The sequence below is a fragment of the Alligator mississippiensis genome, chromosome 1 (genome assembly GCF_030867095.1).
Source record: "Alligator mississippiensis isolate rAllMis1 chromosome 1, rAllMis1, whole genome shotgun sequence".
Taxonomy (NCBI): Eukaryota; Metazoa; Chordata; order Crocodylia; family Alligatoridae; genus Alligator; species Alligator mississippiensis.
This window is the reverse complement of record NC_081824.1, coordinates 292,985,727-293,012,784: the sequence shown is the minus strand read 5'-3', so window position 1 is coordinate 293,012,784 and position 27,058 is coordinate 292,985,727. Positions and strand designations below refer to the sequence as shown.

Here is a 27,058-nt window from a genome sequence, read left to right as displayed (position 1 = left end):
AGTGCCTTCTTCTTCTTCCAGTTACCAGTCAGGTTTTTCTCCAATCACACATTCAAAAACACATGTTCTTAGGAAATCTTATTCTGCTATGTGGCTATAGCGGGGCCTTTTGAGCATGTAAAAAAGCAAGTATAGCTACAAGAGTGGAGATAGGATCTAAAATCTGCGTACCTGCCCAAAATGGAACTTAGATGGCTAGGTAAGTAGCACTCAGGTTCTTCTTTTGTAGGTGCATAAAAACAAAATAGGACTTAGCCTTGGGGGAGTCTCTGATTTACTCCCATGTCCTCCCTTGTAGCTGGTCCCTTTATGGAAGTAGCAAGAAGATTCTGGATCTTGCTATTGTCTGTCCTCTACATGCCCCATCCAGCTGCTATGCACCTGTGATGGATTTCAAGTGTTTTCTTCTTTAAAAGGGACAGCCTTCCTGCACTTGTCAGCTGACTCTTAAAAACAGCCTCTCTCACAGCAGCTATCTTAAGTGGAATATTTCTAGTAAACAGAGACCAAGGCCACTTTGACAAAGGAATCTTTATTGCATAAATAAAGCCCTAAATATGCCTTTTGTGTGTATAAAAAATCAATATCCAGCTCAAGAAAGAATTACTTTGTGGAGTGTTTTATTCCTTCGCACACATCATTCAGTTCTCCCAGGCACAGTCCAAGCAAGCTGCCAAGTGTCAAGAAGTCTGAAGAGAGAGAGAAGAGAAAAATAATTACCAATGGGCAAGCTAGTGAGAAAAGCAAAAGGTTACATGGTATGTTGCATGAGCCAAATCTACCTTTCCATGTGGAAAAAATCAGGGCTGAAGCAAGACACAATGCTCTGCAGCTTTGATACCTTGGGGATAACACAGAACAATCTTGGGAGTTGAAGTGTTCATTTCTCCCCCAAAGCCCCCTTGTGAAGACATTAGCTCTCCAACCCTATAGGTGTCCCAGTATTTCTGGGGAGAGCTTGATGGCACCATAGCATAGATAATGGTACTTTTTTCCCCCCTCAGTAGTCCCTTGGCTTCCCTAATCTATCACAATAGCATGGTTCCTTCAGAAAGCAACACTGCAACAAGGCTCTGGAACCAAAGAACAGGTGGAGAATGCCGCTGTTTTGGCTTAACTCTGTTCCCTCCAATAGTATTTTTACTACTTGCTGAGCACCAGTAAGTTTGCTCCTATCTAGTAGCACTGACTGGAAGATGTAGTTCCCATTCCAAATCCGACAAGCCAAGATGCCAGACAATGCAAAGCCTTTAACCCTAATAGATCTGTCCTTTGCACCAAGATATCTCCTTCTATGTACAGACATTAAAAAAGCCCAAGTTGGAGTTGATCTAAGTTATGCTGTTTTCTGTAAACGGCATAGTTTAGATCAGTAGTGAACCAAACACACGTTTGCCCTGGGGGTGGGGAAGGATCTTAGACCGGGTTCCACCATTTTAAAACCAAACTATGCGTGCCGAACTTCTGTTCTATTATAGGTATAGACTGGCTTCCAATTACTTAAACCAGTAACAGTGTAATGTCTGTACTTGGTTGTGGCAACAGCTCCACGGGTTTTGGAAGCAGCCAAGTGGTACTGATCAGTCTAAACATGAGCTAACCGGGGTATGTCTACATGACACAAGGCAGTATCAGGTTGAGATACTTCAGCCAGCTGTTGTACAGCTAGTCTGGGATGTCTATACAGAACTGCAACATGCCCTATAGATGTACCCTATAGGTGGAAAACGACGTGCTTTTGTAAACTCAACCCACCACAACAGCCAGACTTCCCACACCTCACTAGTGCTGTGTCCCTATGGTTTGCATGGAGAGCCCTTCCATCTGTATGCCACCTCTGTCCACCAGCCCTTGATGAGAAGATGTATTTATGTTTAATAATAAAAAGAAATCTTTTCCCCAGAACTTAGTAAATCTTTATTAAGTCAGTGAAACAGAATGTTCTTCCCTGTCTTCCTGGTATATAAACCAATCGTTCACAGACATCAACTGAAAGTACCACACATACAAGGAATTCAAAACACTTTCCACTTTATCTTTCTGTCTCTGTCAACAACCATTCTCCCCCCAGAGTACAGCACTACACAGCAGGGGTTGCCATGCTTATGCTGGTTATTAGTGCTCAACAAGCAGTAAAAATCCTGTTGGAGGGAGAGGAGTTAATCCAAAGTAGTTTATACTGTTTTCTCCTCACTGTATCTCAGGGATTTTCCCTTCCTGCTCCACTTTGACAGCTATCATGCTGGTATTTCTATCAAATCCACAATGTTTCCAGATGAGTCCCTGTAGGTATGTGTGTGTGTGTGCTTGGTCTGTGGCCTCTTTTAAGGTTGTTCCTGAAGAAAAGGTGTTGCCTGTCTGCTCCAGCCCCCAAACCCAGAAAGGCAGTGGTGAGGACAGTACAACAGTGCCCACCACCACTCTTCGTGGGAGTGTCAAGGTGGGGGCTCCCCTGGAAAGTCCTTAACACCTCAGTGCTAAACTTGGAACATGGTGAGCAAGAATGGGTGGGTGAATGGGTAGGAGGCACTTGTTTTTTGAGGGGGGGCAAACTCAAGAGCAGAGACAGTGTAGACTGTATCCCAAAAGCTATATTTGCACTTACATTCTTTGTTGTCTTTAGGCCTAATCTATAACTTGGATTGCTTTAGTCAAGCAATTGCAAACCCCTATGGAGCCACTCTCTTTTCAGTTTGGGTGGCTTGTTTCTAATTAGCTTAAAGCTGTTTTTAATGGACTTAGACCTGTAATAAACCAGACTAACTAAAGTGGTTTAAAAATCACACCTTGAACTTAAGTGGTATGAATCGGCATATAGAGAAGCTGGCTGCCCACACTCCCAGGGCAGGGGACAAAGGGGGAACGTGCCCTCCAGATCTGTGTGCAGGGCAAGGACAGGCTCTGTTGAGCTCAGGCTCCCTGCCCTGAAGCCCTCCCCCTGGGGCCTCCATGGCCCAGTGGGCAGGACCCAGCTTGACAGGGCAAAGCGGGGCCAGGCAAGGAAGCTCCTTGCCACTGTAAGCCCCACGCCCTGGCAAGGCACCCAGCAGCAGCAGGGGCAGCAGTACAGTTTGTGCCCTTCACTGCTGCCAGGAGGGCAGGGGGCATTTCAGCAGGGTGGCACGCTGTTGCCGTGCCGCCCACGGGGGAAGGGGAAGCCGGGCTCCCTACTCGGGCCGCAGCACCCACTGCCTCCCACAGGCAGCAGCCAGGGCTTAGGCACTGCTGAGGGAAGCAGGGGGCTATGCACCTGGATCCCTGGCCCTATAGACCTGGCAGCTGGGGGCCCCCTACAGTAGGACTGGGTGGTGTAGGGCACTGTGGGTGGAGGATGAGGGGCACCAGCAGGGCCGGGGGCCTACAGGTGGGGAGTGAGGGAGACCAGCAGGCCCTGGAGTCTGTGAGTGGGGTGAGGGACAACAGTAGGGCCAGTGTGGCTTGGGAGAGAGGAGCCTGGACATGCATCCTGGTGAGTGAAGGGGGCAGGTGGAGCTCTGATTTTCCATGTTAAAAACCCCCAAATCAAATGCCAAAATGCATAGGTATTTAGAATTTATTTTATTATAGTGATTGAGGCACTGATAGGCTTCCAAACTGCTTTAAAATTGTAAATATATAAATAAAACATTGTGTTCAACTTATACCTATATACATAGTGGTGTTTCATTTTAATTGTGGATTTGGGTTTTTTTATCAAATAATTTGCAATTTTTTAATCAGAGAAAATCAGGAATCCCTAGACTTAACTGAACTTCTGTCCCAGATCCCCTCCAGATTCAAGTTAACTCATAGTCCCCCAGCATCCCAGGATGCTTTGCACCTCCCCTGCAAACTCCCTCTCGCAGGGTGGGTGGGCTAGCCTTGGGCCGAGCTTCAGCTGAGCAGGGAGGCATCCTCTAGCTTCTGGCTTGGGCACTGAAGGCATGCGGCTGCATTTCCAGAATCCAAAGTGAATGTTCGTTCACTTGCTTATCGGTTCAATCTACGCACCTTAGACTAACCTGTGAAGATTGAATCAATTCAGCCTTGGGCTTCTTGACTGTCTGTACTTAGCCTTAGACTCAAGATAACAGACTCTGATACTTTTACCAGTATGACTAAAATTCTCAATACTGGGTTTGACTGTGCAAAGTACCAAGCATCCTCACTTCCCTCCTAAACTAGTGGGAAGTAGAATGTGCACCATCTCTAAGAACTCAGTCCAGACCTTTAACAACTGGGAACTCCTAAAACTTCCCAGGAATGGTTCTGCTTCATTCCAGTCAAATGCAAAAGCCACTGTGTAGCATAACTTGTTTAACACGTCTGTCTGGGAGGACAGTTTGAGAGATGAGTTGGCTGTTCCAGCTAACACACTTGGCAACACATAGTATATTTAAGTTAAATTCAATCTTAGGTTGTCTCTTGGGCTAAGTACAGACAGTCAAAAAGCCTGAAGCTGAATCGATTCTGGGACAGGAGTTCAATAAATTGATTTAACCTAAATCAGTTAACTCTGATACAACATCCATCCAGTAGAGGTACAGCGATACATTGGTCCATATTGTATCAGCACCAATAGAAGGAAAATTGACATTATCAGCAATCAGCTTTTTTTGGCTGATGTGGGCAATAATATTGCCGATAAATGCTCTGTGCACGTGCACAGCCACAGCATGTACACAACCAGGAGTACAGCCTGGTAACTTGGAGAGCAGTGTCCGGCTGGTAAGTCTGTGGGGGAAAGGGGTGTGGGGCAAGGAAGGGGCATGAGGGGGGGAGGGGGGGAGATCATGGCCCCTGTGGTGAGGGAGGGAGTGGGGCTGGGGCAGGGCAGGCTCTGCCCAGCCAGGGTGTGGCAGGGCAGGGCATGAAGCTGCAACTCATCCAGGGGTTGTAGTGGGGGAAGGCAGTTCCCACCACTGCGTGCACCCCTGGTGGAGGCATGGGGGGCACATGTCCCCCACATCTGTGTGCGGGGCAAGGGCAGGCTGCTGCTGCAGGCTGAAGCCAGGCTTGCGTCAGGCTCTTTCCACCAAGGGGGAGGAGCCAGGTGGGTCGGGCGGCGGTGCTGGGAGGGGGAACTACAGCAAATTATGGGGTGGCTGTAACCGCTCTCTGTAGCCACCCCTTCCAACACCACCGCTGCTGCCCAGCAGGAGTCTGAGGGCTACAACTTAATCTCTTGCAGGTCCCATGCAGCCTACAGGTCAGCAGCTAGATAACCCTGTGCTAAAGTATTGCAAGAACTGTTTGCGGCTACAACATAAATGGTGATGATAGCTATAACACTGGAATCAGACTGTATCTGAGCCACAGTATAATGGGCTTTAAAAAGATAATGTCATAACTCCACATTAATACATCAAGTAATGTTATACCTCATGTAAAGTTTCAACTTTCCTTCTTGTCTGCTTCCTTTTTCAGCTTTTCCTCACGTTCTTTTTTCATTCTCTCTTCAATCTTTTTTCTCTGGTATATTTTTACACCAGCAAAAGCCAAGCAAAGAATTAATGTTTTAGCAGCTAAAATGTACATCAACAGGGGGAAATTCTCCAAAGCCTGAAATATAATACAGGATGTTTACACAAAGTTACTAGAACACTTGAGCAACTGTGACATTTAAAGCAGATCCATGAGATACTAGCAGCCCTGACAGTGCTGTTGTTTAAGGCTATGATAATGCAACTGATACTTTTTTCCCATGGGAAATTTTAGACTATGTAGATCAGCATTCAAAATTACTTCCCTAGGATTGTGTGAATTTGCTTTAACTGTGTTCATATCCCTTGTGGTAGTGCTGGAGAGATCTTGAAGCCACAATGGTCCAGGAAACATGTGAGAGGCAAGGATATTGTGGGGGAATTATGTGTTATGGAGTGACTACATGGTTGGGAGGGATTTTAGATAAGCTTTTGAACCTAAAGTAATCTTCTTCTCATCCAATGAGAGATACCCTTCCCCCCCCAAAAAAATATCCCTCCCTTCAATATCCCTATGCTTTATAGAAAATGATGGCAAGACTGCTGTGGAGGAAAAGAACACATTTTAAGTTACTACTTTAGGATACTTGCAAAAAGTGACCACTGGGCATGTCTACACGTCACTGTATGGTGACGTTGTTGCTGCACCATTGTTACTACTGCCTTTTGGAAGTACTAAAGCACAGCACAGGAACTGCCCGTACTGCAGCATACAGGCAACACATGCTTCAATTTGCCCAGTTCCCTGCCATAGCAGCACACGATAAGTGGGGAGCATGCCACTATGGCAATGTAGCTAGCAATCATGTGGAGACTCACGTAATCACTATGTCACCATAGCGCGTCGTACAGCCACGTAGCGTGCCATAGGGCACCGTGTAGATGTGCTCACTGAGTGATAACTGTGAGTGTTCAGAGCTGAAACCTAACTCTTGCGCTCAGTTCAGATTCTGACATTGGACATGAGCAAGTCTGCCATCCTGAGCAGTACTCAGGAGTATCTGCTTTCCTCGAAGTTAATGTACTCTACAGAAGATATGGCATTGTTTCCAATGGAGCTAGGATTTACCCTGTGATCCTGAAGATATAATTATTTGCTGGAAATATTTATAGATTATAACTCTAGATAGAGTCTATGTCATGTACCTTCCTTGTAGCCCATTCCTTGAGTTACACTAGTGTCTACTCATCCTTGGAGCATTTTATATGTATTGATGACCATCTTATCAGGGCCTGATAGTAGGTAGCTGCTCAACAGTATCAAAGGTGAGCTCACCAAGAAATGGCTAATGTTGGTTTCAGGCCAAGGTCTTTATATATGTTAATTTGCTGTAATTGTAGTGTGAAGGCAAATCAGGAACTGCAGACGGATATCCACGTGTGAAACTGATGAACTCAAGGGTTGAGTCAGTGGTTTTAGCTTGTGGATTGTATGCCTGTGTTTGATAAATCACAGACACCGTCTTCTCATAAAGTGTCTTGGATGGTGACTGGAACCTGTAGATACTGGAGTTTTATAAGGAAGGTAAATAGCACTTTGGGGTCACTCAAAGCTATGTTTTCAAAGGCCTGCAATAAGAGTTGTTAGGCTTTTGATAACATGGATATGATAGGTCAGTCACTGAAACACAGGTAGATGTATATTTAATTTTCTCATGAGAAGGAATAGGCCTTTCTGACTACCATGCAGAAATCGTGATCCCAAAAAGAAAATGAAAAAATTACTCCATCCTTCCTCTCTATGACAAGGGGCAGAGATCACCCAACCCTGAAGAGTTTTCATCTCATTTCCTTGCAGGCATTCCAGAAAGGAGCTATGATGGATATGCCCATATTACCTCAGACTACGCTGATGGGACAATATACCTTGCCCACTTGTTTCTGTTCTGTACATGCTAAAAATATGTAATATAGCTGCTAGAGGAGTACCATTGGGTGGATACCAATAAACACACCCAAGACTGAGAGCAGTATTGGAGACACTCTGGGAATATGCCAAACAATGGCTATATTATGTTTTATTTTACCTGGGATAAGCCTATTATTGCTGCCCTACACTGGTAATAAAGATGAGCCGGGAAATACCTTCAATACATTCTGATTATTTTTAATTGCTTTTCTGTGACTAAAATACAGTTTTCCATAAAAGAAGAGCCTGCCAAACAACCTTATGTTTCTGTGTTGGACTGCCTCCTCAGGTTACAATGACCTCTGTTTCCAGCCAAAAGAGTTCAAAACTTTATTGCAAAATATTCCCAATGAGCTGCTTGTTAATAAGATACAGACCATATGTTATCTCCACAAAAAACTGCCTGGCCAATCATTTTGACTTATGTTTGAATCTTGGAAAACAGAAAAACAAGCAAAACATTATAGAATTAGTTAGTGGTTGCTTATTACTACAATATTTACTAGAATCCAAGACATTATTTTTTCCCCTTTCAGGACTTGGGTTTTCCCCTTTCAGGATGTGATGGATCTTGGATTCTAGTACAAGGTTGGTTGGGAACAGGCAGCTGCAGTGTGACCCCAACTCAGACTCAGACTCAGGGTTAGACCCACAGCCACAGCCCCACCCCCAGCACATGCCCTACCTGCCCCTGCCACCTCCCCCTGGCTATGTCTGCCCAGGTGCCTCCCCCCTGCTGTCTGCACCCTGCCTCTCACCACCCACTAGCCACCTATGCCTCCCCACAACTGCTGCTCCCTGGCCAGGCCAGGGCTGGAGCCAGTATGTGCTTAGTACCTCGGGCTGGGACCGGGGCCAGCTCTAAGAGTAGGAGTGGCAGGGGCGGAAGGAAGATTGCAAGGAGGGGACAAACAGCAGGGAAGAGCAGGTGGCAGGGGAGCATAGGCATGGGGGTCAGCAGCAGGGGAGCAAGGGACAGTGAGGCAGGCACCACAAGAGCATAGGCACTGTGGAAGGCAGGTATTGGCAGGGGAGCAAGTGGTGGGGCAGCAGGTATGATGGGGTACAAGCATCGCACGGTGGGTTCAGAAGCAAGGGGGTGCAGGCGGAAGGGAGCAAGTGGATTGAGGGACAGGCAACCGAGGGCAAGATGAAGGGGGACAAGGGGTAGAGGTCAGGCTGTTTGATTCTTCCATTGCCTGCCTACCATGGTGGGGGTGATAAATATAAGACAATCCTCCAATAATTAGATTTCATACATGGAAGATTATAACAAAGTTATAAACTTCCTATGTGTAAAATCTAATTCTCAAGGGGTTGTCTTAAATTCTGAATGGTCTTGGATTCTAGTAAATACAGTAATGCTCTAGTCAACATCGCCTACCACTGAAAGTCAGTAAAACATGGATACCATATGGGATTGGCTCTTTAATTCCCTAAAGATGTGGGTTTACACTAGAAAAGGTGAGATGATTTTCAGCAGTGAGTGTACCTGAACTGGCCCTAAGCATAACTGCAAGTGTAGGCAAAGCCCAGCTTGGTTCAGCATGATATTACTAACACTAACTGTGTTCCCAGAAAATGTGTTGTTCTTCAAAGGGAAACAGGGCCTAGGTAAGAAAAGTTTACATAACTAGGGACAGTAAAAAAATGAACGATATTTAATCAAATCTCTGCGACGGGTCAGTATTCGATTTTTGAGAGGAAACCAAATTAAGTCCAGAATCCTGCAAATATTCTGCACGTGCACAAATGTTTGTGGAAAATCCTCCTCCGCAAGGCACAGATAATGAGTGAGCCTTGCACTAGCTGATGTTTCATTCAAAGTCCAAACTCCTAGAGTCATGTGACCCTGTGGAAATCTCAGGCTTCATTTTTAAAGAAAAGTCAGCTGCCTAAGTCAGAGTATGAGTGAGTTTTCTCAAAGAGTAAAGTGAAAGGTTCAGAAACCAGAATGCAAATAAAAACCCAAATTCTCTTCTTACATGAAAATCTCATGCTCTAAATTTCAGGACTGTTTTGTAGCCAGGCTCATTATTCACTTTTGAGGTTGGGATCAGCAATACCTGACATCCGCTTCAGCCTAATTAAAAAATGATGTTACAGAGTTGTGTAACAAAGAACTTTAAAACAATCACAAAGGCAGAGGACTGGACAACCAATAACAGAGATTTCAATTTGAGAAATGTATTGTGGATGCTAGAATTTCCTGCCTGCTATTTTCAAGCATTAACAGGCCTATGTAATTGGTGCTTTCTTTCCGCTCCCCAGTGCCAAGTAACTTGACAGTTAAGACCTACTGGAAATGCTAGTCCCTCGAAAATCAGCACTGCTAATATCTGAATATTAAATACCAAAAATACTCTTATAGTACTATTCCATTAAGGTTAGCTATTTAGAAAGGTACGAACTGGGAAGCGCTCAAGTTTAAGATTCTCATAATACCAACCAGTTTCCGTGGCACATACTACCTCTGAAATTAGACTATCAATCTACAACTGCAGCCCAAGCCCACCAAGAATTTCATCCTCTATTATTCTCCCAAACTGTAAGAAGTCATACTGTCTTTAAACCCAGAGGTATAACGTGGTGTAACTGTGGTCATCACCCTGTCCCCACCCTCCACCACATGAGCGACTGGTGCCTCCTGAGTCAGGTTGGGGGGGTGGGAACTTGCAGGCAGTCAGCAACCGGGGAGGTGGCAGGGGTCCCCTGCTGACCGATTCTGCCGATCCACAACTGGCAGCAGCGTACCACTGGCACTTCCAAATCAGCAGGATCAACTGCGTGGGGACCGCTTCTCTTGGCGCACTCCCCAGCTGGCACTGTCAGGGGGGCACCAGTGCTCTCACCTGCCCCCCCGTCCAGGAACGCTGCTGTGAGGGGGTGCACCAGTGCTCTCAGGGGGTGCACGTGCACCCCCTACACATCGTCACTGCTCCACTGCTTACCCACTGCCCTCCCTAAGTTTTGCTACTGTTTAAACTGTAGCTATATAACGTCCATAAAGATATAAATGTTCCTGGTGGTTAGAACTGCTGTTTTGCTAAATATAATTTGATTGCCTACATTGCAACTGTTAACATACTTTGTGCTGGGCTGTACCTATGTGCATGTGGATCAATTACTGAGTCAAACTTATGCATGATGTCACCTGTTACACAGAGGATGAATGGAGGTATATGATTGAGATGGGAAGCCAGTCCCCAACCCAGAGCATTTATAGCCCAGGTAACCAGACAAACAGGGTGGGGCATCTGCTGTGCAGAGATAAAAGGTGCCTATGGACAAAAGAGTAGATGCAGAGCCTGGGAACAGAAGCACCACGTGGAGTGGGTGACTGCGGAAGCAAGACACAGCCTGCGTCCTGGATTATTCTGATTCCCATAGCAGCAGTCCTCACTCCCAATACTCCCAAAAAGTAAGCTTGCACAGCACTGAACGTATATGAAAGAAAACAACATTAGCTGTACATGCTCCAGGGGCATGGAGCTGTGGTTAAATCTCCTCAAACCTGAACACACACACTGGCATACAATACATCCAATTATATCATAACACCCCCCTCTCTAACAACAACAGTTTTTCAAGTAAAAATGTCCTCACCCTCCAGTTAAAGGCCACCATCTTGCTTCACTGATGAATTCACAGGTCACTACAGATGCTTGTCAGATCTGTAAGAAACCAATAGGGGTGGATTCATCTGAGGATATAAAAAAAAGTACAGTTTAGCCAATCCACTTGCATTTGACACATCCACAGTCCAGACATCTGACAAGCTCATTAGCCCGTCATGCTGATTAGCCTACTGCTACAGGAGTCCCAAAACATTCGGGAAGGTTCTTGCAGCGAGTGGGTTATTTCATAGCTGCTCGAGTGACAGGAACAGCACCCAGTAGCAGTGCTGCACAGAGCAGAAGGTTGACAGGCCTGGAACAGGTGTTGTATGCTTGCAAGTGGGAGGCCCTGTCTCTTCTCGGCACAGTGGATCCTTGCAGCTGTTCTGTCTAATTATACATGATGCAGGTTGCTTTTGTAGGCATGAGGTCTGCACACGTGTGCAGATTAAGCAGCCTCATTGCACGCTTGAGTTATAGCTGAGAAAACCAGCCCCATCAAAAGCACAGTCGTGGTTCCCAATCCAAGCAGTCCTTTTCAGAGTTTGAATACCCAAAACTAGGATGTCTCTTGTCTTTAGTATCAACTGGGGGGAAATGAAAATGTGGCTATGGCTCTTTTGACAATAAAAAAGCCATATAAGAATAAGGTTATAAAGCAGGAGAAAACAGAACTAATTGCCATGATTCCCCAAGGTGCCTGGTTTGACTCTCAGCGCTCAGCTCTGAGGCTGAGAAATGCCCGAGAGGACACACATGACCATGAAGCAGCTGCATATAGATGAAATACTGCACTTTGGTTTCTGCCTCTGCTTTCCCACTGGTTGTGAAACTTCCACATTAAACAGCTTTCTCCACCCAAGCCCTGCCCATCCCTGAGCTGTCTGCCTGTGCAACAATAGACTCACTGTGTGATCTTCAGGAAAAAGACCATAGCTTCGTCAGAACTTTATGAGGGGGCTGTGTACTCTTGCAGTGCTATACAAATAACAACAACAAGCTCCTGACAGCAGCCATTCAGATCTTACTGTAAGACAAAGGAGCCAAGTGTCTTGCCAACTGCCTTCCTCCCAGCTGCAGAAATGTCCTAGTTTTCCCTACCAAAAGGAAGGCCTGCTCTCTTCCCACCACCGATGCTGGGACACTGGCTGTGCTGCAGGAATGGACCACTGATAAACTCCCACAGAAGATCCTTCTGTAGCAAGGGGCTTGAGCTGTCATGCCCTGGAGAGACCAGACTGCCTCTGATACAACTTGGACTGTTGGGAAAAATAAGCATGCCTGTTATACCTAAGCCCCTCGTCCATTCAGATTGGTCAAGAAATGCCTTCTCCATTGGGCCCCATTTCTGAGGATTGTAATTTATACAGTGTGATGAAGAGCAGAACCACTCCACTGACCAGGACACATGATTGACACAAGCAATCCAGAGATAAAAAGGGAGAGAGTGGCTTCTAGTATATATCTGGTTTCCCATCTGTTCTGTTATCCAGCTATACCAGTCCTGACCTGCCTTTCTGACAATCTACATGCACGTATTGTATGCAGGCTAGGATTTCTGGTGTCCCCTTCATATTTCCTACCTTTAATAAAGTATCGTAGCAGTTGTGAATGAAGAAGTCTCCATGTCACAAAAAAGAATATTAAGAGAGGTCTACCTTAAAATGCTAGGGCATCTTTACACTTGCTCTGGGGATGGGCAGAGGGGTGCTTTAATTAGAGTGGCCTGACAGCCGCTCTAATTAAAGCACCCACAGCGTCTCGCGCATTCAGTATCCCCGCACTTAAAAATGGCGGCAGGGCCAGGATGGCATTTGTCAGACATTAACCTCATCATAATCATGAATTACTTAAAGTACAATAGCTTGGGTTTTCTTTTTTTTTTAAATATTCTAGAGAGGGGGCTAAATTTGGAGGTTCTAAAAATTCCCTGAATTCTGAAGACAATTAGGCAGCAGGGATCTAGTTATTTCTGGGTACAGGAAGAATTTTTGGGTAGGGAGCCTGAGTGATATATCATAAAGTGCAAGGTGTTTTTGCACTGTTTAAAGTCCATTCTCCTTACAAAATGATGTAAATGTAACTGCACTGAAGTCACATATAGGGCAAGTATGTGTATGGGGAGAGGGAAACTCACATGTCCAGGGATCTCTCCTACTTGGAATCTCACCTTCATTCCCTGTTGCAAACTAGCTTTGAAGCCATCACTATATGTCAGTGCGCACACCAATTCTCTCTAGTGGCTCCACTGATCTCCCTTTGGGTTCTCCTCTTTCTTTATCTTGAGCCAGACTTTGTGAATGTTGGCTGCATCCACAGGCAGAAAAAAAAAAGGAGTATGTGTATATGTGTTTGAGAGAGAGAGAGAGAGAGAAAAGGAGGATTCACTTTTGCTCTTTTCAAAAGAAGCATTTATTAGCACGACTTCATTGGCTGAAAAAAAATAAAGTTCACTTACTCTGCTTTCAAGGTTGTGGTATCTTTAAAGTGTGCAGTCAAGTAAACAGCCAAAGTTTCATGTTTGCCTTTTCAAAGGCAGATAAGGAAAAGCTCGGAGTTTAAAAACATCTATGCCCAGAGATTATTCGTTGCCCTCAAAACGTAAATTCCCTTGACTAATACAGCAATAACAAAAGGAGACCTGGGCCCAGCATAAGGAAAGTCACCATTACCTTCACTTGTGAAGGTCTTGCCTTAAGGCATGCAGGGGAGAGCAGGTTCCACCCTGAACACCACCTGGGCCACGCTCTCCACTGCTGTGCACCTTGGGTATTTGTTGACACAAGTGCATAGCAGGCTTAAAATGCACAAGTGCATAGCAGGCTTAAAATCGTAGGTGCTCATATGGCCTCCATCACTGCAGCAGCATCTCAACATAATTTATCCCCGCAACTTTTCATTGAGGCAAGATGACTCTGTCCTGCCCACCCCATTTACATATCATAAACTGAAGCACAGACAGGCTAAAACATTTGCCCAAGTCCCCACAGGAAGTCTGTGGCAGCGCAAATAATTCAATGTCAGTGTCTCAAGTCCTAGGCCTGATCCAATAGACTGTCCTTCTTGTCTACCTTCACAGCCAAATCATTATCTGCTCACTCCCTGAGTAAGAAAGCATTACACCTGCTGTGTACACATTTACATAAATACACATGATACAAGGCAGCACAGAAATACCAGCATTTTGAGTCATCCTGGTTGGGGAAAATAGCTTGGCCTGCTGATACCTCTACTTATTCAGCAGTAAAATACAGGATTGATCATACTGTACCTATAAGGCAGAAGGGGTTTTAAGACTTGTTCATTAAGGCTCATATAAGATTATCAGCAGGCTTCTAGAAATGCAAAATACATTTCCATATGGCTGTATTAGGAGCTAGAAGATGGCAGGCTACAACCTGTACTAGAACAATGTGTATCCTCCTTACATCTGGGCAGAAACATATTTTGTCCTTGCCTCTCCCCCTCCTTTCCCTGATTCATGTATTTAAAGAGACAATTGATATATTTTGTATCAGTTGAGTAGGTAAAGTACCCACTGCTGTGGCTCACTTGTTGCACCATGCATCACAAGACACCCTACAGTGGGTCTTGTGGCCAGATACAAACCCAGAAGCCTGTCATATCCCAAGAGTCAGACAGAGACACAATGAAACTGTGAACCAAAAGGCAAAAGCACGTATCACACAGGAGGACAGACTTCAGGACAGCCAGCTCTCTATATATCCACAGCTCAAACACAGGTGCACATCCTGCTCTAGGCTGTGCCGCTCCACTGGGAGGTCAGTGGAGGCCTTCCAGTTCACAGCAATGCAACTGACAGATGTGTCCCATAATCCCTAACCTAAAGTCAATGTTAACGGATTACTCGCATCATAAAGCACCACCAAGATCTGCATACCTGGAATTGCAGAAATAAAAGTCCATCTGGCAGATCTTTATTTCCTGCTCTGGAAATTAAACAAAGAGCAAAGGGCAATATAAAGAGTTGGCAACTGGGTCAAAATCATACAACAAAAACCTGTAGCCCTTTAGCTTATTAACCTCTGTGTCCCAGGGCACCGCTTCACAATCATATGCCAGATTGCTTTTGCCTGATACAAACCCAGTAGCCTGTCATATCCCAAGAGTCAGACAGAGACACAGAGGCTGAGACTGAGAGCCAGCATTCTTCAAAAGGCAACAGCACACATCACGTAGTCTTGTGGGCCTACCTGTCCTCTTACCACCCACCAGCTTCCCACATCTTCCCAGTGATATTAAGACTCCAGGAGTCTGCTTGTATTTCCTCTACTCACTGACTACCTTACCCACACCTACTCTGCTGTTTTATCCTGCCATGGCCACCTTGGACTCCCTACTTTAAACCCTCCCTCCCTCCCCAACCCCAGATCTCTGTATCCTAGCCACCCTCCTTCCTCATCACGTAGGGACACCCCTCTGAATTCTACGCACACCGTTTGGGACACTGCTTTTTTTTTTCCTCCAATACACGGTCATTTAAAATCCTAATTTCTGCTATTTATTTCCTTCTTCAACTTCCAGGGAAACCAAGCAAAAGTGAAACTATGCAGGCTCTGGCCAATGTCAGGTTAGGGTCTCAGGCACCAGAACTTGGTAGCACCGTCTGGGTTTGCTGGCAGTGCAGAGGGGTGAAAAAAAATCAACCAAATGGGCTCCCACTGAATTTTAAAACGACAGCCGACTTTGTTTAGCAGTTGCCAGATGGGGGAGGGAGGGGACTGGTGCTTTGTTTCCTTGTGTGACAGATTGTGGAGCTCAGCCTGTTTCCCATTCTGCCCTAGGAGCAGCAGTGACTCTCTCTCCTCGAAACACACTTCTTTTTGAGCTTGCACTGTCAGTTCAGAGGCCAGCATCCAGTCCCAGATGACCCCAGGCTGCTGAGTCATTTGCTGATTTCAAAAACCCCACAGATTTCCGAAGGAACAGATCGATACAATACCTTCCAGTAAGCAGCCATTACGCAGGCAGGGCAAGCGAAACCACACTACAGTTCCCAGCAGCCTCATGGCGTGCAAACTACAGCTCCCAGAAGGCCGCAGTCAGGCTGGTAACTCTTCATTCCCCAGCTCCCTTTCCAGCGCAAGCAGTGGCAGGCTGGGAGCACGGGCAGGTTTCACCGCAGACAAACCCAGTGAGTGACTGGTCCTATGGAGTGACAACTGATGAGGTGTTGCTCATAGAGCTCAGGCTCTGGCTCTTGAAAAGAAAGGAAACCCACAACATCTCCTGTTTAAGCCACTTCAGACAGACATCTTTCTAACCTTTGCTTATCTTGCTGGGATCCTATGATCCCCCCTGACTTTCTGCCCCTGGGGCAGGGAGCTGGACTGGATGATCCTCTGGGGTCCCTTCCAGCCCGAATGTCTATGAAATCTAATAACAGCCCTGTGTATCCTCTCAATAAGGAAGACAAATGCCTTTTTACAAGTGTTTCTGCTGTCTGCTTTTTGAGCCTTAAAAACCAAGGTCATGTGACATTTAAGAACACTCTAGGTCTGAGTTCCTCACTTGTCTCATTGCTCTCTCTCCCCCACATCAGGAATAACAAGAAAAGACCAAAAAATATCCTGTTTAGCACTCTCTGATTTCTTAAAAAACTGCGGGATCTGGGCACCTCCTAATCCTTAGTGGTTTTTTATCCTTACAATACCCGATGAAGTAGCACATCCATCTCACAACTGGGAAGCTGAAATGGTGCTGGTTAATTTGCCCACGGTCACATGGGAAGTGTGTAACTGAGCAGGCCTGTCTGATGTGCAGTGAGAGCATGGGCTCTTGTCCACCAAGTAAAGCTAATAGCCCTCCTTAAATCTGGGTGGCCACTAAGTGCATATCAGGTGACTACAGGGGGGTGACCGAGCAGGAAATTGAGCCCTTGTCTCCTGAGCCCCAGTCCAGTGCACTGGAACATCACTCTAGGGGAGAAGACAGAAACCTACCCCATTTCTTAGCATGAGGAAAACGATGAGAATGAATCCAGGACAAACTGATCATAAGGAAGATCCAGGCAGCTTTCTTTCTTTTTTTCAAAAAGCTTTTAAGTCCTTGCTCTAATAGAAATTCCATGCTATTGGCCTGGGCAGATACGACCTGATGTTTGGTGGAGTAAAAGGGCACAACTTCACTGAGCTCAGTAACTTACACTTACTCTAGCTGTGCCAGTTGATGGCTTTGTCTCTCCATTTCAAAAAGCACCTGGAATTGTTTTTTCATTTAGGTTGGTTGTTTTGTTTTATTGTAAGCCGCTCTGAGCCTTTTGTACAGGATAGGATATGAATTCAATAAATAAATAAATAAATAACCTCCCTTCCCCAGGTCATTGTGAATAAAACTGGTGTTATGTGCCACAGTGGGGATATTATTTTAAATATGTTGAGTTTCAGCCAAACAGTATTCCTTTAAACACAGTGGGAGTGTCTACATGTGCATTAATGTGCCATTGCTCCCACCAGGCTCCATGTGCTATGCACAAATAAACTCTGGAGCTAATTGCTCCGAAGCTTATTGCTCCTGGGTGCATGTTCAAACAGTGCATCTGGAGCAAAAAACTCTGGAGCAACAAGCTCTGGAGTTTATTCATGTGCATTAATTGCACGTATAGACATGCCCAGGATACTCTACTTTGAGCCTTGTGTTAGAAGAACTGTAGAATTCCACCTCAAGAGAGTTAAAGGTGCAACTCCTGGGGCCTGTTCTCAGAGAGGCCAGAAAAAGGAAAACCCTTTAATTATGAAACTTATTATGATTATGGATTGTTGGGCTGAATCCTATTGCATTAGAGTGAGATGAGCCCTTACATTCAGGCTAAATGGGAGGGCATGCCCATAATGCTCAGTTACAGCGCCAGGCAGCACCATACTGGGCATATCTACATGAAGTGTTTACTGTGGAGTTGTCTAATTAGCTCCAGGGTAAACATCTTGCAACTACACATGCAGGGCTATTAGGTTGCAGAAGCTAGTAAACTTGTAATAAATATAAACAACGTCCTACTGTGGAGCTATTTGTTATTTATTGTGCAGCAATGTATGTGTAGATGCTGACCTGGATGTAAATTGTGCCCAGTCAGCACAGCCAGCAGGATCCACACTCCTGCCTGCTGCTTAGCCACATGGGTCAGCAGCTGCAGGAGCCTCATTACCTAGCCAGCTCCTCTGCCACCTGATGCAGCCACCTGTGTCACCCATGACCCCTGTGCCCCTTGCCAGCCCAGGTTTGCCCCCAGACCCTGGACCACACTGCTGCAGCCAGCCAGAGCCTGGGGCTCACATTCATGCTCTCTGTCAGCCCAGTGCTGGCACTCAGGCATTTCTGACTGGAGCCTGGAGCTCCCTCTGGCTGCTGCAGGAAGGACTGGCGAGAGAACCAAACAGGGCAAGAGCAGTCATGACCTAATCTGCTCCTCTCCAGCTCAATTTGCTGCTGTCCAGGGCACACGTGCAAATGCTGTGGGAGTAGTTTACTGCAGTACAAATTGCTCCACAGTCGATTCAGTTGCATCCGTTGCACATGTATACATGCCCACTGAGTGTGCACCTGGCTTGGATAAAGCTTTGCTGCCCTAGTGTTGAATTGAGCACACATCAGTAAACTCTGACCCTCAGCATAAATTTATCAAAAATAATGGATAGGTCTTGCCTGAAAAATCTGAAGAAGAAAATCCCCCTGAGGCAGACACCTGGCATGGCCAGTTTCAGCTTGAATGGTTAAAGCTTGGCACTGTAAGAGAACAGATGAGACGCTTCAGGAAACATGACCTACAGATGATCCTAGAAGCTCTGCTTATAATTACCAGTATTACCTAGGCACATGTTGTGGTGCTTCACTAACACAGGAGAAGATACAGCCTCGACTTCAAGACCTCAAAAACACCCATTCCCATTGGCAGAAGCCTACACTTGAGACAAGAAAAAGCACACCTGTATGGCAGGCAGGAAGCATGGATCCTATGTGTAGGATACTGGCTTCCTTCCACCATCTCCTGCACACACACACACACACACACACACACACACACACACACAGATGTTATTGGTGCCCAGGGTCCTAATAGCCATATACAAATTGCAGGGTAAGTATATCCCAGGTGTCCAAATCCCAGACTTCTCCACTGGACAAAAAAAGAAAGGAGGGATTAGCCAGCAGAATATCTTCAAGAGGTAAGAGTTTTACATTTCAAAAATCACATCAGAAAAGGTTTCACTCTCTACCAACTTAAGTCACAGTGGTGACTTTTAAAGTACTGTTGTTACATTTAAAACTGGACTCCTTTGAGGTGCTATATCTTAAATCCTTGCTGTTGATCTGGAACAAGAACAAAATAAAAGCTAATGGAAACATATGCAGTAAAGCCAGCATTTATATTTAATGGATATAGGTGTAATGAATGACCTGCTATGATTTAACATGTAAAATAATTATTAAAAACATGTGTGTATATACTTATATTTTTATTTGCATATGTTTTTTAAAGGTGGGATCAAACTACACTATTTGGATCATGATCCAAATTTTAATCACCTCAAAGTTCATATGCATTCAGGTCTAAGGATTTAGACCACGAATGTCAAACAACTCTGGTCCCACAGGCCAGATAAGTGGCACAGGGTGGGTCCACAGGACAGTTCAGGCCCACAGACCCAGTCCCCTGCCCCTTTCCCCAGGAAATATGACCTGGTAGCTGCTGCAGCTGGTCTGGTACCCACACTGTGTGTGGCACAGAACCTGGAGTAGCCAGAACAGGTGCTGCATGTGGTATAGTCCTGTCAGAAGCATATAACACAGATCCCAGGCCAGCCAGAGTGGGCATCCTGCTACACATGGTGCCCATCCCAGCCAGACTGCCACACACAGTGCCCAATCTGGGAACAATATCATACACAGTGCAGTCTTGGAGCTGCCAAGGTGGGCACCTTGTGTAGTATGTATTCCAGAGTAGGCAACATGTAACTCAGTTCAGGCAGAGAAGACCCTGCCTGTAGTATGGTGCCTGCTCCAGCCAGTCTGGGATCTGCACTATTCACCCCTGGCTAGACTGTGCTACATGCACAGCTGCTTCTGGCTGCTCCGGGATCTGTACCACATGCAGTGCAGGTCCCAGAATGGCTGGAGTGACTGCCAGATCTGGTATGTTGGGAGAAGGGACAGTGAAGGGGGTCCATGGGCCAGACCTATGCCCCATGTGGGCCTGCTCAGACCTAAGGACAGGGTTTCACAGGCTTGACCCAGCCCACAAGCTGTAATATTTAACACTCCTGACTTAGATTTAAACCATTCAGATCCAGATCCTTATCTGGATTTCAAATCCACTCCAGTTTGGGGGAGTTTTTCATTGGAATTGTGCCTTCAGTGCCTCTTTAAACCAAGCAGAATAGAAATCTAAAACAGAATCTTTCCTGGACAACCCACTAAGCAGTCTCACCCAAAGATCTCCCAGTGCAGCAGTAAACTTTATTTTCCTGGAACAATTTATGCCTTTATATCTTTGTATACACAGCTAATAGTGTAAAGGCAACTAAAATCCTTACAAAATCAATAGGCAGTACTTTATGATTTGTCCACTGTTACAGTCTCAAATAAGTCAAGGTGAGCTCATTTTCTCCCTTGCACCAAGGTTTTCATGGATTGTACACTTAAAGTTTTCTCTATTCTGGATCTGGCTCTTATACTTTTCTCCCCAGTCATCCACAATGTACTGATGATATGGATCATCAGAGTGCTCTTGCCTCTTTGACTTAACCGTGCTGACCAGGATAGCCACAATAATGAAGGAGAACATGCCAATCATCACCATCAGGTACAAGATAACATAGTTGAAGTTTTCAGCGTTGACTCGTTCTTGTAGTGCATCTTGTTCTTCTGTCATGTTGTTCCTCCAGCCATTCATGTAGTTAAGAAATATCTCTTTGAAAACGTTTTCCAATGCCTGTGTGAAGTTTCGTATATCACCCATGTTTCCAGTTCACTGCTACTGAAGATGAAAGGATTTTTTGTTTTAATTTCTTTACCATAATGATGAAAAGATTCACATGCTCAGCTAATAGAAAATGAAGTGCCAGTTCAGACCACCTGAAGATCTGACCTCAAGTTCCTGAATTTTACAATATATTCAAAGGACAAAGGAGGTCCTTTCGCAACTCTTAATTCAGCTCAGTTGAGATCAAAAGTCCACCTGAGTTGAAATGGCCCATCTGTCCACTGTGACTAAGGCAGACCAATTTCTGTACTTAGGCAAACTCTCAAGGAAGAGAGTGGGAGCTTTGCTGATGAGAGGACTTAATACATAATAAGACACTCAGGGCTAGGCCCAATATGAATAGTGAGATTATGCATTGAGTGGCCCCCATTCACATCAGTGAGATTGCACCAGGTTTTGGCACAGAATTTGGCCCTGCAGTTCTTGCTTCATTAAAAAAAACTTAGGATATGCACTCACAAACACAGTCGTACATACACACACACTCACATTTGCTAGAGCAGGGGTGATAAATGCACCCCACCACCGGGTCAGATCCATGGGACTTTTTGTGGACTGGATTTGGACAACAGTTAACACAGCTATTGCTTGACCCCCCACTACTGATATGTATCACCAGTAAGGTCTCATGGCCCAGATTTTGGCAGAGGCCCCACTCCCACTTGCCTCCCCCCAAGTTTCTGGGAGCCTCACTGACCAGAATGACACGACTCTGTGGGCAGGCCATATGTTTGACACCCCTGGGCCAGTGCATAGTATTCAAACATACAACTCCTAAGTGGTAGCTGACTGCCAGGAAGATGGGCAAGGGGCAGGAGGAGGGAATCCTATCCCCATGCTAGGAAGTATCTACAAAAGCACTCAGTGGAAGGCATTGCCTCCCAGCATCTGGACTAGCTTCTCTGGTCTTTGAACTCCCATGAGTAGCAGGGACAAAATGGAAACAGCATCTGTGCACCAACATATTTTCTGGTTCTAGCCCAACTATCCTCAAGTTTGCTCTTGTGCTGAACCCCACTTGCCCCTTCCTTGCTGCACAGCTGACCAAGACTATGGGTTGCACACCTTTAAAGATACTCCCTGTAAAATTCTCCCCCGGTTACATGCTAGTATTACCACAGTTCTCTTACCAGCAGAGCCTTGGCAGTCATCAAGTCAGGGGCTGGATTTGCCTCCCTTTGCTTAAGTAATATTTGGCACCACTGAGTAATACACTGGGTTTAATGCATTTCTATCTGTGCATTTCAGTTGTATCAGGATTAGACAGAGCCATACATTTAGATTTCCTTTGTCTAAAGTCCTGTTTCACTGCATTGTTAGCTCGAGATAAAGCCTACATTTTTCCCCTTACCTGGCTTCCATCCACACACAAATCAAGAGGGGCTTTAATTGCAGGCTAGCTGCCCATGGTTTTGGGGGGAGAGGGGGGAGAGGGAGGGATATTAACAGTCTAGTTCAGTGGGAACATGGCTGCTTGCATTATGGCTATTCAGCAATAGTTAAATCAATTGCTCTGAGGAGTCAGTTTTCCTGTGACACTATTAAAACACCATTACAAAACTCCAGTGTTGTTTTTCAGTAGGGTCTCTGTCACTGAAGCTAAACTAAATTGAGTGGGGTAACTGAGGTGTGCTACCTCAAGCAGACTGCTGCAGTACACACCAACTCTAGGAAGGCTAATCAAAACCCAATTCAATCTCTGCATTTTATTTCCTAGAATTTGCTTATTTAAAATAAAAGTAAAACCTCTGATTGGATTAGTCAGCTGTAGGTTTTTAAGTCTAGACGGGACAAGTATGATCTTCCAGTTTAACCTCCAGCATGACCTTCAGATGATTGAATTTCCTGCAATGATTCCTTCAGTGCAAGAAATTATTTTCTGATGCCATGCGAGCAAAAACTATCAAGCCCAATACCCTGTGTTTGAGCTATGTAGATCTATTTTTTAGAAAACCGCTCAGTCTCAATGTAAAGGCTTCAAGGGATAATAAATTCACTATATTGCTTGGTGAGCAGCTGCAAAGCTGAATTGTCCTTCCTGATAAAAATTTGCACTTTATTTCCAATTTGAATTCTCCATCTTTCAGCTCCTCATTCTTGTTATACCTTTTTATCATGAATTAAATCACTTCCTAACATCAATTATTTGCTTCTTCAGTATATAGAGTTATGTATTTCATTATTTGGGAGATCCATACACACACGCACACACACACACACATACATACATACATATACATACATACATATATACATATATATGCATATATTATATATACAATCATGTATATATGAATCATAATCATAAAAAAGTAGGGCTGGAAGGGACCTTTGGAGGCCATGTAGTTGAACGCCATGCCTGAAGCAGGATAATCCCTATCCAAACTATCCCAAGCAAATCCTCGCCTAACCTACATTTATTACTAAATCTACACAGTCAACCTTGTTGCATAACTACAAGGCATAGGACCCTAACCTACTATAAGTAAAGCCAAGGAACAATAGTGGTATGTGTCCTGCTGCTGCAAGTGTTATTAAAATAGGCTCTAGAGATGCAAGGAAGAAGTCTATATATATAGTGAGAGAGAGACAGAGAGAGAAAGAGAGCAAGAGAGAAAGATCTATGCATATATATTTATCAGCACTAAAAAACAATAGCATTCTCTTAATCCTGTGCAATAGTGTGAGCATGACATACATAGATATATTTATATCTATAAACATGCACACATATCAAATGCATTGTGCGAGCATGAGTATAAACACATAAATGTATGTATGTATACACGTGTTTATGTGTTTATAGTCATGCTTGCACAATTGCATGGAATTAAGAAAATGCTATTGATTTTTGGTGCTGAGAAGTAAACATTTTTTAAATCTTAAAAATTTCTGTGAAAATTCCATTTGCCTCACAATTTTTGCTATTTGGCAGAAATTATTTAAAATACAAGGTGTGATTTTTCTATACATGATGAAGAACTGTCAGAAAAAACCTACCTTATCTGTGCTCTTGTGGAATGAAAATCACTGCAATGACTGAGATTTTAGAACTCCACTGGATAATATTGTTATTCTCTTAAAAGGAACAGAGAAACCTTAAACTTCAAGGAACTTCATTTTGCAATGGGTTATAAACATTTGTCAGCCAAATAACTGTACTGTACTCTGTGTCCTATGTTTATATTAAATAAAATGTTAAATCTAATCTCTCCTGGAAAGTTAAATATTGGCTGGTAACTAAGAGCAATCTAAATGCCTAACAGTATAGCGTAATCTTTGTGTCTGTGGTTACTGTAATGCCATCAGTTTCAAAAGAACATACTCGTTAGAGTCAAAGACTGATGCAACTCCATCTGTATTGACCCATTATTCCACATTACAAGCAAACAATAAAGATGAACTCTATTAATTTAAAAGAAAACATCCCCCTAGTCTAACGTCAGCATGAGGTATTGAATACCATGCAGGAACACAGAGAAAGGACTTTTCTACTCAGCCAATTCCTTACTTCCTTCCTTCTCTCTAGTCAACAATCCCCTCCCCTCAATTCCTCCATCCCTTTCTTGTCCTCCCTCCATGGGTTGTATTTCATCTTCTCTGCCCTTAACTCACCACTTCTCAGGCCTTTTCCTTAAATTTCCAAGCCGTTTTTACTATCCCTTTTTGCTTGTGAGGACCATGTCTGTTGTTAATCTGTCCAATCTCCTCTTGGAGCCTCCACTGAGAGAGTATCCCTCAAACATGGGTTTTTGGTTGTAGCCGTGTTGGTCTAAGGATGTAGGCAGGCAAGGTTCTTTGAATAGATGTGATATATTTTATTAGACCAACTGAGTAGTTGGAAAACAGTTTTTAGCAAGCTTTCAGATGCAGTCACCCATCTTCAGGCACAAGGAGTCTCTGCTGGTCTGAGACTCCCTCAAACATGAAATTTGTCAGACCCAATCTCCTGATAGTCATTTCCTTCCAGAGCAGGCAGGCTGACCTCATGGCATCTCCTAGTTCATCTAGGCCTACAGCCCCCTGGATTTTAATTTAACTTTATTATTTTTGTTCCCAAATGCTTCTACCTTCCCTTCAATAATTTCTAACTATATGAGCATCTATCAGACAGCACCTCTACCCCTCTGCACGCTTCCTTTTGATCATCATCTATAATCTACAGTAGGGCTCATAAAAGATGTCAAGCTGGCAACTCTTGAAAATGAGGTCCTCTTTTTTCATGTGGCATAGGTATGACACATGCAGGCACAGGGCAAGACTCTCCCTGATATTTTCTTCACATGTTGCAGCCAGACCCTGGGGTGTGAGGTAAAACACATATTTTTTTTTTTTTAAATGAATTACATTTGAATCTTGCTTCTCAGCAAAACAGGCAGGCATCTGCTGGAGAAAGACTGAGTTATAATTAGCAATGTGCTAATGGAGCTAAGGCTTCTTCATATATACTCAGTAGAGGATAAGATGTTTTCTGGCCATGATGAAGCAGCAGCATCTGGTGGTCCCAACTAAGATCAGGCCATGCGGGGTGCATGTGCTGTCTCTTTGTTTTATACAAGCACATTGAGACAGTTCTTCCTCTAGCAAACCTTCCTGGGTTTTTACAGACAATTTTTCCCTCAAGTGTTTGCCAAAGAAAATAGGTCGTGCCTTATACCAATCTTTGAAGAACTAGATAAAAGAAGGATGAGTTTATTAACATATCATCAGCCCTTTCAGAGACTGTCGATAAATACTCTTGAGACAGAAACACATTCATCCTTGCTAACACTTCACTGAAGCTAAGGCCATGTTGCTGACATTGTCATGGTTACTGTTATTGCCTAGGCAAGCTTATTCTTCCTACATGAACACCTCTGCGTGGGGGTGGGCTCCTGGAAGCATTTGTTTTGAGTTCCCGTGCTGCTGTTCAACTGCTCTCCTAGGTACGTGCATCTAACAGGCTTCACCAGCAGCAGGGGGTGCAGGGGGTAGCAGCATCGTTCTCTCTGCTTTGATGTGAATCCTGGGGCAGAAAGACCACTGAACTTATTACGCCTAACTTTCTGTATGACACAGGCCACAGACTAGGATTAAATTAAAGCCATCCAGGACTGTAAGCATGCCATGACATAAGCCACCCCTCTAGGGTTATGCCCTATAACTCTTACCTTGGAGGTTAGCAAGGGCTGACTCTCCCCACCACAGTGGTAGGAGTAGCAGAAATTGGGTACAGCCAAGGTGTATGTGCTGGGATGGTTGGTGTGATACTCCAGAGTGGAAGGCTTCAGAGCCGAGCACCCCCATGAGATGGTTCACCTTGCACAGACCTATTGTTTCAGGTTGTATACAGACACAGGCAGCATCACCAGTCTAGCTACATTCCAACCACCTTCTCGATGTTTTCTTCATAGCCATGACAGCTAGAATCTTACTTTTCCAAAAAGATGAGTTCCAATTGCATGACGTCCAGCACTGGTGTTTAGCAAGGGTCCTCAATGCCTGTGCCTTAATCTGTCAGTGCCAGTTGTTTTTGTATCCAGCCCAATAACTTGTGGTTGAGAGGAAAGTTTCCATGTAACATTGTCAAATCTTAAATAAGTGAGCTAGGAGCCCATGTGTGTGTGTCTGTGTGTGTGTGTGCACGCACATGCGTGCGCACACACACACTCACCCCTATATGACTAAATGTAAATAGTAACTCAGAGCTGAACAACAGTATAGTTAAAGGTGACCTGAGCAGAAAATATGGACTTGGATTTCTGATATAGCCCACTACTGACAGAGACATTGTCAGAAATGTATGGATCTAGGGTTCTGGTTTAGATGTGTCTCCAAAGATGACTCCAATGCAATAATAATTGTATTTTTAAAGTGTCCTTCCTCCTTAAGCATCTTATGCTTAGGGTGCATTACTACAAGTTATAAAGCACAATAAAGATAGTATAGAGAATGGATGAGATACTGTTGAGGGGGAACAATGGGAAAGCATTATCTAAAAAGGCAGAGGCATGACTAGATGCTTGAGTGTCCTGGGCATCAGGGCAAGATAGTATAGAGAATGGATGAGATACTGTGGGGGGGAGGACAA

General features: G+C 44.6%; 2 protein-coding genes across 6 annotated transcripts; both read right to left on the bottom strand.

Moving 5' to 3' along the window:
• Positions 1-516: 516 nt before the first annotated feature.
• On the bottom strand, positions 517-16,054 carry SMIM11 (small integral membrane protein 11). 4 transcript variants are annotated; one of them, XM_014599031.3, is made up of 4 exons: positions 15,952-16,054; positions 10,978-11,074; positions 5,361-5,541; positions 517-689 (listed from the first exon to the last, which is right to left on the bottom strand). In XM_014599031.3, the coding sequence occupies exons 2-3, from the start codon at positions 10,996-10,998 to the stop codon at positions 5,374-5,376; spliced, it is 189 nt and encodes a 62-aa protein (XP_014454517.1). In that variant the 5' UTR covers positions 10,999-11,074; positions 15,952-16,054; the 3' UTR covers positions 517-689; positions 5,361-5,373. The 4 variants fall into 4 exon arrangements, with proteins under 4 accessions (XP_014454517.1, XP_019332096.1, XP_006260774.1 ...); XM_019476551.2 differs by having other exon boundaries at positions 10,978-11,045; positions 15,952-15,984; XM_006260712.4 differs by lacking the exon at positions 15,952-16,054 and adding an exon at positions 14,890-14,938.
• Positions 16,055-20,442: 4,388 nt separating this feature from the next.
• Positions 20,443-25,704, bottom strand: KCNE2 (potassium voltage-gated channel subfamily E regulatory subunit 2). Of its 2 annotated transcripts, XM_059720728.1 has the most exons (3): positions 24,604-25,704; positions 23,989-24,066; positions 20,443-20,982 (listed from the first exon to the last, which is right to left on the bottom strand). In XM_059720728.1, the coding sequence occupies exon 3, from the start codon at positions 20,962-20,964 to the stop codon at positions 20,593-20,595; it is 372 nt and encodes a 123-aa protein (XP_059576711.1). In that variant the 5' UTR covers positions 20,965-20,982; positions 23,989-24,066; positions 24,604-25,704; the 3' UTR covers positions 20,443-20,592. The 2 variants fall into 2 exon arrangements, with proteins under 2 accessions (XP_059576711.1, XP_019332093.1); XM_019476548.2 differs by lacking the exon at positions 24,604-25,704 and having other exon boundaries at positions 20,443-20,979; positions 23,989-24,370.
• Positions 25,705-27,058: the final 1,354 nt, after the last annotated feature.